The 13,323-nt window shown below is 36.6% G+C and overlaps 1 protein-coding gene across 1 annotated transcript in view; it reads left to right on the top strand.

Moving 5' to 3' along the window:
- Positions 1 to 13,323, top strand: part of LOC137991103 (uncharacterized) — a 58,178-nt gene that overhangs the window by 28,751 nt on the left and 16,104 nt on the right. The window contains exons 27-44 of the mRNA XM_068836224.1: positions 777 to 908; positions 1,011 to 1,103; positions 1,318 to 1,417; positions 2,324 to 2,654; positions 4,366 to 4,726; positions 5,220 to 5,458; positions 5,988 to 6,118; positions 6,391 to 6,692; positions 7,424 to 7,540; positions 8,645 to 8,752; positions 9,079 to 9,183; positions 9,440 to 9,577; positions 10,235 to 10,360; positions 10,487 to 10,561; positions 10,864 to 10,953; positions 11,515 to 11,601; positions 12,005 to 12,041; positions 12,411 to 12,505. Coding sequence (XP_068692325.1) covers positions 777 to 908; positions 1,011 to 1,103; positions 1,318 to 1,417; positions 2,324 to 2,654; positions 4,366 to 4,726; positions 5,220 to 5,458; positions 5,988 to 6,118; positions 6,391 to 6,692; positions 7,424 to 7,540; positions 8,645 to 8,752; positions 9,079 to 9,183; positions 9,440 to 9,577; positions 10,235 to 10,360; positions 10,487 to 10,561; positions 10,864 to 10,953; positions 11,515 to 11,601; positions 12,005 to 12,041; positions 12,411 to 12,505 — 2,667 coding nt within the window. The remainder of the gene's footprint in view (positions 1 to 776; positions 909 to 1,010; positions 1,104 to 1,317; positions 1,418 to 2,323; positions 2,655 to 4,365; positions 4,727 to 5,219; positions 5,459 to 5,987; positions 6,119 to 6,390; positions 6,693 to 7,423; positions 7,541 to 8,644; positions 8,753 to 9,078; positions 9,184 to 9,439; positions 9,578 to 10,234; positions 10,361 to 10,486; positions 10,562 to 10,863; positions 10,954 to 11,514; positions 11,602 to 12,004; positions 12,042 to 12,410; positions 12,506 to 13,323) is intronic.

The raw sequence follows: 13,323 nt of genomic DNA, 5'->3' as shown, positions 1-13,323 counted from the left end.
AGAAATGCAGTGAGGTTTCTATCAAAACAAGGTCAACTCCAGCCTCACCTTCATTCATAGGCTTAGGTAACTAAGACACAACTGTAAAAATGGACTATTGGGTAGTGATTCATATGACGGCACTAGGGGATGTTTCTGAAATTAGCTTGGAGTTCATGTACGGTAGTGACGGCCTGCTAAAAAAATAAGGATCTAAAGGATTCCTCAGTAGCCTAAAGGATTAATAACCAGCCTTGTCTTACTTTAAATTTATTATTTGTGCAGAAAGTTCAACAAGTCGCAGCAGTGGACTTTGGCTCCCCCTCAGTTGCAGGGAGAACAAAATGCGCTACATTCCATGTAATCTATGCCAAAGAGGGGTATTCCAAAGAGTAAGAGTTGATTGGTTATCCTAAGTACCAACAGTTTACTGTGCATGTACATGTACCCATGTCATGAGACAGGTCTCACTCAACATACTGACACTCTGAATAGTCTCTGTGGTACTCATGGACTGCCTTTATTTTATTTAAGGTGATGGATGATATGAAAAAAAGATGAAAAGGTAATCATGTGAAAGTGATAGATCGGAATTCCCACGGACCAAGTCCAAATTCAGTTGGATGGACATTCAGGTACTACTTACTATTAAGAATGTTTAAACTCTTATATTGTACACATGAAGGTATTGATACAGTAGTTGTAATCTAATGCAATCTCCGGATTCAACTCACTAAATGCCGTAATACATTGACTTGGTCTGATGCAGTTGATGGTAAATTTTCATTTCTTTCCAGGCAAAATTCAACACATTTGTACTGAATCTGCGAAACGAATATTCCAACAAAGTATCCACTTTTCGTCAAGTGATTACCATCCATCGTGAAGATACGCTGCGTTCTACCTCATATTGGGAAGATACTGTCAAGGTACGTTGGTTTGGTTTTTAACAATAATAATTGTTATTATCAGCAGATATTTATGTTCAGAAGTGAATTATATTGCATATCTTGAATATTGTTTTTCTTCAGAGTCTCCAAGCTAAGAACCAATCATTACTTCAAGAGAAACGTCAAATTCTCGTCAAGAACAGAGAAGAGTTTACTCAACTTGAGCAGGAGAAGGTAACAGCAATTATTGTACATGCAGTGGTGCTTATCTCTATTTCTGTAGCATGAAGCGACTAGGAGTATTTCTACTCCCCCCTGGATGGAATGCTAGTCCATCACAGGGTTACCCCCAGCATTAAATTTGCCGGTACCCATTCGTACACCTGGATGGAGAGAGGCACCGTGAGAGTAAAGTGTCTTGCCTAAGAACACAACACAATGTCCCCAGCCAGGACCCGAACCCGGAACACTTAATCCGGAGTCGAGCACACTGACCATGAGGCCACCGCACCTCCCATATTACAGTTGTAACATTGTATTAAGTTTTGGTAATAAGATTTCCTTGTTTAAAATTTGTTCAGCCTTTTTCTCCCATATTTGGCGCTTTTTGCTAAAATCTGTATTTGGGTAATTAATATAAAATTTAGAACCGGTTCTAGAATTATTAATTTTGATTTACACTGCTGCAAGTAACACATTGTTGCCAGAGAGCCACTTGGTATCTAGGGTCAAGTACAGTTTCATTTCAAGGATTAAAAAGTAGATACCTATTGCAGGTAACAGCAATAAAAGACTTAACCAGAATGTTGGATGAAAGACATGCCAAGTACACATATGTAAGTTAAAGCAAAATCATGTTAATGCAGTCTTTTCTAAATGTTACTGTTAAATATTAGGTTATTGACTTGAAATTTCATAATTAGTAGCTAACCTATCATGCTGGTATTTCTAGCCCATATACCTCTTATATGTTCACTTTTGACTTGAGCCCGGAGCTGCCTGAATTAGATCATTAGTGTGACTATTTGTATGAGGCAGAGTTGCTGTTAAAGTTGTTTAACTTCTAAGGAGTGAAAAACAGCTTTCAGAGCTTAAGCTTTCATTAAAGACTGTTTCCACTCAAGTGTTAAAACTAGTTTGGGATTGTTGTTTTAATTTGCATGAAGTATAGTCAATACAATGTAGTTAGTACTAAAATGACTGGCTTAGAAATCCTCGCTCCTGTTCTCAGCCAGTCATAGGCCAAATTTTTTGTCACTTGCCTACATGTAGCACAACTTTTTATTTTTAGTGACCAATGCGTGTCTTTGGCTTATTTGAGTGTCTGCCTTGGTTGCAATACAAATAATTTGCAAAATAAAAACTTGGGTTTATGACATTCAAGTGAAAAAGGACTGTGAAATTTCTAACAAGTATCATGATTGTGTTTTAGTGCTTGCTGATTTTAAGGTGAGCAAGAAAAGTTGAGGAACTCAAAGAAAAGCTAAGAGATTTAGAAGAAAAAGGATTAAAGGAACAAGAACAAAGCAAATCATCCCACCAAGATGAAATCAGTGCTTTAAAAGCAAAACACAAGGAAGAAGTCACTGAATTAAAACAGCATTTAGAACTTATTCAGAAAGAAAAACAGGAAAAAGATGATGAACATGTGAGACTTTTAAATGAACGAAATGAGGAGGAGGTAAAAAAGATCACTGAATTGACTGAGAAGCACACAAATGAAGTGGAAATACTGAAAACTGAGCTGCAAAAACTACAAGAGGAGACTAAAGCATTGAAAGCAGCGTGAGTTTGATATTTAGCTTGTTCCCCCAAATTGTCATTGCTTACAAGTGTACATTGTGCTTTAAATTTTAACTTGTTTTTGATTTTTAAAACTGGTTGAAAAAAGTGCCAACTGGTAATATTATTGTTTCAGATGGGCTAAAACCAAACCTTAAGGACGTTCGCGCCAATTGCTGCTGCGCATCCTTACAGCGCATGCAAATTCACATGCCACGTCATGCATTGAGCGTGTGCGCTAAGCACTAAAATGGACAATGATAGGGCAGATAGCCATTGCTATAGCCTTGCTTGGATTTAACGATCTTGGATGTCCGGTGACCCCTACTTTTCTTTTCAGAAACAGATTTTATTTACAATTATCTCCACATTGTCCAAAAATGAACAAAAAATCAATGTGGGAAGTTTAAAAAATTTCAAGATTTCCGTCCTTGGGACATGGAATCCTGCCATCTTGCGGCTGCAAGGCACATGAATCTATGGTCGCTAAATAATGTTCTTTAAGGAACCTCAACAGTTAACTAAATTCACTTGATGGGTTAATTTAAACAAAGTTTGGTAGAGAACATTTCACTTCAAAGATGTAATTGCAATATTTTTGGGCTTACAGACACTGTGGCCTTATTCGCTTAAGAAGCCAGATTTTTTCAGATTTAGGGTGTTCTTCCAGGCAAGTGCTCTCCAAAACGATGTCGGTGACACCCATTTTTTTTACATTTCTGACATCACTAATTCATCATCCTTCAATGGTAAAATTTGCAGAAAAAAATCAATGTTAGAAAATTTTCGCGCAAACGTCCTTAAGGGCTAATATTGAGCTGTGTTGCAATGTACTGGGTATAATAAATTATGTAGCCTTCTAAGGTCGCCCTGATAGTTAAATGTGTGGATGCAATAGTGCACCCTGTGAGCAGAACCTCCTTTTATCTTTTTCTTTCTGAGGAGGAGAAAAGGAGGCTCTGCCTGAATCGCGTCATCTCTTTGAAGGCGCCCTAGCCCAAACTTCTGGACTAGTCAATCAGTTTTTTTTTCATCAAACTGGTTTTTCCAGTGCGAGCATCCATTGCCGATGGTTATAATTGAGCCCGCTGTAACATGAAAATCAAGATGATGGCGAGATCTGCTCGAAGCCAAGCACCAGTTATCCTCAATGAGTATTACATGTAGGACTGGGTTGACAACTGTATGCTGGCAACATGCAGTGCATGCTCAATAAAGATCTTACTCGATTCACGGGAGTCTTTTTCAAAAACACCGAAATCCAGCAAGCAAAAGAAAGGCCCTGCAAGCAGGGTGCATATCATGGAACATGGCCAAAGATTAGTGCAGTGTAAGGATCGTTTGATGAGAACAACAATATTAATTCTTATTTGACCTCTGATGCTAACATTGTTAGCATCAAAGTTCTTTCTTATTCTCAAAAGTTGTGATTCACAAAAACGCCATCTGGCAGGACCATTTCTAAATGTCAACAGTTGTAAGGAAGGTTCAGTTTTGGAGACCACTGGCAACCGCTATTGTTTTTGATTTTGCGAGACTGCACGTAACAGCAGCGTATAGACTTCTTCATAGGTATGACACTTAGAGTCATGGCTTCTGGGGAAGAATAATCCTCTAGAAGGTCAAGATATTGAATTTTGCTCTCCCTACAAATTGGTGATATGACTTGTATTGATGTGCTTACATACATGTCTACTTGTTTAATTACTAATAGTGCGGCAGCTACCATAGCTTCAGCTCCAGTGGTAACGACAATGTTGAAATCAGAACCAATTGAACCACAAACAAGTGAGGTGCCTAAAGAAGACACTCAGACAGAAGTCAAGGAACAATCTGAAGAAACAGCAGTTGTTACCACTGCAACTGTAACTGTTCTGGATAATGCAGAGAAGGAGCAACTTTCTGAGGAAATTGTATCACTTCAGGGAGAAATACAAAAGAACAAAGCAGAAGTTATTAAGTATAAGGAGGAGCTGGAGAAAGAAAAAGAACGTATTTTAACTCTTGAGGGGGAAATTAGCCATCTTAGCAAAGAGAAGACAAGATTTGAGAAACAAGCCACTGAAAATAAACAGGTTTGTAAAAATAGAGAAAAAATTGTCTCCTTGTATACCAGTACAATATTTTTGAATGTCCTATAATTATAAGAAGCCAGCTTTTTTTAAACTACCGGTACCTTTTTGTTTGAGTGAGCTGGAACACAGAACAAGCTTGACAAGTGCTATAACATGTGAACAAAAAGTAATAAAACTTTAACTGTAAGCAGGAAACTGGACAAGATTGAGGTGATTCTTTTCACCTTCAAAAAGAAAGATAAAATGCATTGTTAATTTAAACAGAGGATGCTGTGGTTTCTGTCAGATCAACATGATATGTTATCTCTGACACGTTGGTAGAACATGTGAGGGACATCAACTAATTCATCAAAATTTAAAGGAAATTGCTTTGAGTAACTTGGCAGTGTCATGTTACTTGTCAAGTTACTGTTTCAAATTCCTCATTAATTTTTAAGTGGCCCAACTGAGACAAGTGATTTGGTTATTTTTTCTTATTGTACATGTACTTTAGGAACTGCGTGAAACAAGGCAACAGTGCACATCACTCCGTGAACAGCTTCAAGGTTTGTTGGTTGCAACAGCAGCTGCAGGGCAGATAGACAACAATGAAACAGATGAAAAACTGAAAGCTGCCGAAGCAGAGAAGCAGTCTTTACTAGATGAGCAAAACAGAATGAAACAGGAGCTTGAGAAATGGAAGGAACAGTATCGTCAGGAGCACGAAGGAGAGGAACCCACGAATGATGATAGGTTTGCAGTGATGTAGCTTTAAATCAAGATTTCATGAAGGCCAAGAGTTTGGTCCCAGGAATTCAGTTGGGTTGATATTTTTCCCATGCCTATGAAAACATTTTTCCCAATAATTTTTCATTTGATCCTTTATCAATAACTTTATGAAAGAAACTTCTGATGTGTTCAAACATTACTTTGTTTTTCATGATGGGAGTTTTAAACTACCTTGTGTACTACTGGGACTGACTGAGATTGGATGACATGCACTCCACCATACATGTACCACCACCCTGATCTCACAACCAAAGATTACAATACTGGCAACGGCAAGGACCCTGTAAAGCTGTAATTAATTAACTTTATATTTAAGTCTGCCAGAGTAAAGGGTATGTGTAGTAAACTTGCTCAAGTTTTATTAATCTTGGAGGAAAAAATATTATTAATAAGGTCTTTAATAAAAAATCAACCATGACCCATTTCTTGGTAACAGTAAGGTTCAATAATAATTGTTATTATTTTTAAGGGAATAAATGTGATTTAATTTAAGGAGTGAAGAAGTCCAAGCTATGGTAGAAAAGCTAAAACAGGAAGATGAGAAACTGAAAAAGGCTGAAAATACAATTGCTGTTATGACAATGCTAAAGGAAGGGACAGTTCCTGAAACTATTGCAACTTCAGGTGAGATTACAGGAATTGGCATTTTAAAGCTGTTTTGAAGGTTTAGGATTCTGTATTAAAATTTTGTCATGTCTTTCTTTGACTGACAATGTCTTTTGCAGCTCATTGCCCTCAAAATTTTGACATAATGTAGAAGCACATCTTTTTCGCTTTGAGAACTCAGAGCAGAGCCGTGTTTTCCTGGCTGTGTTAGCAGATGGAAGCAAAGGGCAAAAATGGTTTTGTTTGCTTTTTTTACAACAAGTTTAGTAATAAGTATTTTAATTTTTTAGGAGTTGTTGATGACAGTAATAAAGTTGAAGAGCTTGAGGACAGGATCAACCAACTGGAAACTGCCAGAGATGAGCTGGAAATTTCTGTAGAAAAATTAACAAAAGAGAAAGAAGCTCTTGAAGAGAAAGTGTGGGATAAGGAGAAAATCAACGATGAACTGACAGAAAGAAATTCTGAGCTTACAGATAAGGTCAGTGATCTGGAGAAAGAAAATGAAGCTCTTCGCAATGAGCTGGATGAAATAGGAGATGGAGCTCCTGTGTCCACAACTACTTTTTCAAGTGATGGACAGGATCTAGAGGTGAGGCTTGCTGTTATTGTCTTACAGTATAATATTATGTTATCCTAACAACTATTTCAAGAAACTGAGATTAAATTTGCCTGTCTACTTTTAATAATTTTTATTGCTAGATTTAGTCAATTGACATTGAGCTGCAGGGCATATTACCCTTTTCAGTTTCAAGATGCAGAACTACAATCTTGATCTCAAGTGTTAGGACTTGAATTCATTCTTTTAGTCTCAAGCACCCACTCCTTCAAACCACTGCCCCCCCCCCCCCCAAAAAAAAAAAAAAAAAAAAACAAAAACAATGTTGGGATTTTGAGGGTGCAACAGATGGCCCAATTATGTCAAGTCAAGATTGAATTTGGTGCATTGCAAGCTGTTTAAGAGCTTGTGACAAAATAACAACAAAATGGGAAGGGCATAAGTATTTTCCTTTTTTGACAAAGAACTAGAAGGACTATTTACACAGATGTTGCATCAGGAAAACAATTTACACAGAAGCTCCCAGAGCTTACTCTGGTTTAAAAGCATTGAACCACTGACTGTACACCCTTTCTCCTGTCATGGATGTTGATGTCCCTTGGGCAGGGAGGGAAGAAATTCTGTAAAGTTTCTTGTCTTAGTTCAAAAATCAACTCTCTGGTTAAGAGCCAAGCCTGGAATCCCAAAACTTGAGGTTACAAAACCGAGTCTGATTTCCCGAAACTAATGTTTGTAGAAATTGATTAAATAATATTTTTTCACAGGAGATAACAAGCAGGGTCTCTGAATTGGAGAAGGAACTCACCAAAACAAATAGTGACTTGGAGCAGGAAAAGGCTACAAATCTAGCTCAAGTTGAAAAAATAGAAGCTCTCAAGAAGGTCAGAATGTAAAAGAAAGATTAGAAGTCCTTGCTAGGTGTTTCAAGATTGTAGGCTGTATTTAATCCATCATGAGATGCAGTACTCTGAAATGTTAGCCATCAAAATTTTTGCCAGCAATGTGAGTCAGAAAATTTTGGTGGGAGCTTTGAAATTATCAGCCCACTCTGGTAAGGTGAGTTGCAGAATTATCGTGATCCTACCTACCTGCAACTTGCCACTTTGTGGTGAGCATGCTAGCTGGATGTAGGTGATTTTGAGAAAGCATTGAATTAAAATAATTCACTGCTTCCTCAAAATCACCTACTTAATTATTAATGACTGATAAGGTGTTGTACTATGAGTCTACATGGAACACAGATATTTTATTGTTGTTTTTATTGCAAATAGTGGTATTGATAATTAATGATTCTGATCCCACCAAGGCGTCCAACACATCGGTTGACATGTCACCATTAAGTACAATACAACACCTGTCCAATAGTATTGGCTGATACTTCAACAATGTATCAGGGATGCACCACGAAGCACAAAATCTATTGGAATCAGCTGTTCTGTTTTTTAACAGTTGGCTGTCACACTGGTGGGATCAAGTTTGTTACCTGAATAATAATAATAATAATAATAATAATAATAATAATAATAATATTACATGAAAAAATTTCAGTATGTTGATTGGCTGAGAGCATGTCGCTCTAATTATTAGAGTGCAGAAAAGTGAAATTAGTGCAGAAAGTTGAAGTTAGTGCAATAAAGGTGAAATTTTTGTATTGTTAGCCAATCAAATGACACAATTCACGACACAATTTTTCTGTGATTGTGAGATACACTGTATGTGTGCTTTGCTTCTCCTTTAATAACCATCTTGAAATTTTTTCATGTATATTATTAATAAGTAATCATATGATTTTTCTTGTGCAATTTGGACTGAATAAGCACTTGTAAATTTTTTCAAAGACTACGAATTGCACTCGCCCTATGGGTTCATGCAATTTTGTTCCATATGCTTATTTATTCCATATTGCACTAGAAAAATCATGCAATTTATACCTAATAAGTATAATTATATTACAACCCAAATCAATCCACTAATATTGTTTTCAGGAACTTGCAAGTCTGCAAGAAGGGTCATCAGGAGAAGTTGATGATTTAAAAGCACAGCTAGCATCAACAAAGGAAATTTTTGAAACAGACATTAAGAGCAAAGAAGAGGTGCTCATGTGTTTTATCACTTTAATAAGTAAAGTAATAATTATCTTAACAATGGTAATCAGCTTCTTTTTTTTTTGCTACAGTAGTTGGTCGTTTAAAACAATGACAATTAGTTTCCATTTCTAGCATGATAAGGTATTTTAATACGTACCTTATCTATCCCATTCTTGCCTTTATGGAATACAGGACAACAGCGACTCATTGCTTAGCTGCAGTCTGGAGAACAGGAACATGGAGGGCTTTCTACAAATTCAGCCCCATCCCCTCTTCCCTTTTCCTGTATAGGTATTCTTAATAATATTGATTTTCATTCAAATTTCCTTTAGGCTCTGGCTGAAGCAAAGAAGAGGATAGAAGAACTGGAAAAGAAGTTGTTAGAAAATGTTCCCATTGACACAGCTAAAGAAATTGGTGCATACAAGGAGAAAATGGTTAGTAAAATGAAGGCCACTTGGCATGGAGTGATCAAAAAGAGAAACTAACACCAGCATTAATTATTGTGGCAGTCATGTGATTGCCAGTCACCCAATCTCTTTTACCCTGTTAAAGTTAAACTGTGACATGGCTTCACTGGAGTCGTTCTGATTCAAATTTGATCAATAATCACAACAGAATAAAAATTGGATACCTAAAGTGGTTATAATTTCCACATTTTAATTAATTAATAAATTGATGTATTTTGTCCAGGCGGCTCTTGAAAAAGACAAAGCTGCTGCAGTAAAGGAGAGCTTGACACTCAAAGCATCTGTCACAACTCTTACAGCAAAAGTGGACACCCTAAGCAAAAATATTGAACAACTAAAACATATAGAGAAGGAGTTGCAGGTTGGTACATGTTAACACTTCAAAATTACAAAAATAATCAACAGACTGTTACTGTTTTTTTATATAGCTAACTAAGTGTGCTTGTTTTGTGCTTATTTTGAGGCAAGAAAATGGAGAGATGATTATATGATGGGATTAATTTTTGTGATAAGAAAGAACAATACATGAAGTTGCTTTCCCTTTGTTGGAACAAGTGGCAAAATAACAAAGAGCAGTCTGTGTTTATTATTTATGGTACTTAATTCAACTTTCAGAAATGTACTGAAGCAAAAGTGAGTGAAGCTCATTTCTTGGTACATGACATGCATATGTAGTTCAGCACTAGAAGCGTCTGGTTTGTTTCTGAGGGACTTGGGCATCTCTTTGCACTTTTCTCTGATCCATGTGATGATAGAGTCTCCCGTTAGTATGATAGATGAGTGAGTGAGATATGCAGGAATAAAAATCAATCTTTCAGGCACAGATTTAACTTCTCAAGGATGCAGCATTTGCTTTGTTAGCCTCAAAGGTCTCTGTGCCCCAAGAGAAGTGTTGCATTCCTCTCTCTATGGTAAAATAAAGATTTTAGCTTCTGGTTAAACTCAGAGCATTGCCAGATGGTTGTGTTTTACTTTTAATGTCACTGTCTGTTGTTGTATCCATTCTTTTGTGCCTCAGGATGCTAATGCAAAGATGCGTTCTGAGAGGGTAAAGGAGCTTAAAGATGTAAAAGACAAGGCAGAAGCAAAGTCTAAAAAGCAAGTAGAAGAAAGCAACAAGAAGATACAAGCCCTTCAGAAGAGGGTGTGCTTGCATTTCTGTTTGTAGTTCTACCAGGTTTTTTTTACCTGAAGCACCTTGTTATGTTCATTTTAAAGTGTTTGTCAATTTATCCCACCACTGATCTATGAATACCCCATCTTTATGCAGATAAAGGAACTTGAAGCCAATGGAGTGAAACCTCAAGATTCCAAGATTGATACTGGAATGGGAAATAAAAGAAAGGTACTGACTTCCTGGCTATTTAATACTTATTTGGATTTCATAGAGTTTCTTAAAAAAAAATGCTTAAAGTTTCTTCAGGTTGGAGTACTTTTTAACTGCTTCCATTAACTTGAATAAGCCTAAGTTTTAAATGTTAAAAAAATTGAGCATGAACCTGTGAAAAAGTGCATTCTACATTTTAAGCAATGGGAAATCATTTTAGGTTACCACTTGATGTTTTATCCAGTTCATTAATTTGTTTTTGTTATTTAATCATTTATTTTATTTATTTTCTGTTTTTTGTTTTTGTTTTTCAATTCAAGGATCCAAAAGCAGCTGCTGATTTGGAAAAAGTGCAGAAGGAAAAAGAAAAACTTCAGGGTCAGGTTGAGGCTCTGAAGAAGGCTACACAGGTGAACTTTGCAAATTTAGTAGGCATTTGGTTCATAAATAAGCCAGTAATCAGCAGTTTTAAAATATAAGATACAAAACACTTTGTGACATTATCTCGGGGATAAGCCCATGCTCCTTACTTGCTGTGTCATTGGAATCTCTCCCTCTTTAGTGAGGTGGCTCAAGATGAGCTGCTGTGGCATTCACGGATATACGCCATTGATCCCAATTCTGTGCCAGTTGGGATGCCTGATGCAAACTGCATCCCAGCCATTGCTCAGTGTCTGATTGCCATGCTTTTCTGGGTCTTCCCCTTCCATGGTTGCCTTCCACTTTGCCTTGAATGATACATTATAATAATTTTATAGTGTCATTGGACACAGTCTAATGATTATCTCAACTGTATGTCACTTGTAAGACCTTTTGAAAATTCATGTAAACATCAAGGAGGAAACGCAAAGTATGCTTTTAATGCCACTGAAATTTGTCTTTTCTCAAATGCGTTTTAAAGGTTTAGTGGCAATTTAACTGGAATTCAAATGTAGTTAATTTATATAATAAATATTATTTTTATGTTTTAGGAGGATCACAATAAAATCAAACAGCTTGAAAAAGATCTGAAAGAAGCCCAAACAAAAGCCAAGCCTGCAGGGCCATCTGCTGAAGAGGTACATAAACGAATTATATAAAAGCATATATGTTCACATTTTGAATAAACCAACGGCAAAATCTATGTTTACAATGTATTTGTTTTTTTACAGTAAGGTAAGACAAATATTAGCAACAGTGGAGTCAGCCTGTGTCTGTTTAATACTTGAAAAATAATGGGCAATAACCAATCAGACTCCCTGAAGCATGTCACTGTTTGCACAAACAGTCAAAACATAATCTACATTTGTTGATTTTTCATGCGTGCACTCATTCTTTAATTTGTTAAAACACCACAGTTTAGTGTGAGATTCTACCTTCTGGTAGTTGTGAATGTTACAAGCTGAGATTTTAAATCAACTGTGAAATAAGATTCTTTCTCTAGTAGAATATTTATTCATGATTGCTGATTTTCTTCAACAGAGAGCGGCATCAAAGAAACAAGAAAAGCAACTTAAAGGTTTAAATATAAATTTACTCAATTTGAACCAGAATCACATTCTCAATTTGATGCCGTTGTGTATACAGTCATCATCATCTTTATGTCATTATCTTCATCAATTTTCACATTGCCATCACTGTCCTCGTCATCATCATCATTACCTTCATCATCATCTTAACTGTCACACTGTAACAGTTGTTATCACATCTGTCAAAAGTTCTTTTGAAAATCAATGTCTACCAGAATTGCCATTTGGAACAAGTGAATGGGCATTGTAGCTCATTTTGTTTTTGTTACACAGAAAGAACTTGACTTATTTGTAGGCCAAATCAGTAGCTTTAATACAGCCAAGAGATCTCTCAAGTACCTGGATATTTTTTCAAACAGACTTGCAAAAGAATCTTGAGATGGAGAAAAAGAAGTTTGAAAAAGTGAAAGAAACTCTGGGCAAAACTGAGGAGGAGCTTAAAGATCTTAAAAAGGTTAACATCTCTTGCTTTTTTTCTCTTACAATTTCCTACGATTCAACTAGCCTTTACTTCACTCAGTCCCACAAGTATGCATCTGAGTAGCAAGTTATATAAAAATTACAAGCAAGCAAGAAATGGGTGTGTAAAACCCAGGCAATTTCATGTGCTTCTGATTAGGCCTTTCACTGTTAGACTGGATCTAGTATGAAATGGAGACTAATGCAGGAGAAATAATTTGTACATGAAAAGATTCCCCTGCGTTGGCCTCCATTTCATGCTCGGTCCAAATTAACTGTTAGAATACAAAACTGGCCTATTATTTTTGTTTTTGATGCTCAAGGAAGTTGATAAGTGAGGAGGGCTTGCTTGATTTCTGTGTGCTGCCCTCTGCAGGCACTATGCTATGAAATATTTCATGAATGGTTTTTTTTCAATTTACTGGTATTATTGTATTGACCCATGTGATACCTAAAACCCAACTCTTACATTAGGGACTTTAAGATAGTGGACAACGGTAGGCTGGGACAGTTGGATGCGTATACCGGAGACTTTGGACAAGTACGGTAGAAAGGCGCGAAAATTTCTAACTTAAGATTCCGCCAACACGACCGTAGGACGGTGGAATAAACATGTCTTTTGAAGAGGCAAGAAATTCTCTTGTAATTTCTTTTGCAGAAGGTTCAATTAGCGAGGAGGAATTTCTTATTTTATACCATGTTTAGATTCCTTGGATTCTAGCGAGTGTAAACCAATCCTGCCATTGGTACCAATGGACCATTGGTTTGATGAACAAATCGTATCTGTTTGTGTATATTGGACATGAGTGCCTG

This window comes from Montipora foliosa, chromosome 2 (assembly GCF_036669935.1).
Source record: "Montipora foliosa isolate CH-2021 chromosome 2, ASM3666993v2, whole genome shotgun sequence".
NCBI classification, from domain to species: domain Eukaryota; kingdom Metazoa; phylum Cnidaria; class Anthozoa; order Scleractinia; family Acroporidae; genus Montipora; species Montipora foliosa.
The sequence above is the reverse complement of the archived record's forward strand: the minus strand, read 5'-3'. Positions and strand labels throughout refer to the sequence as shown.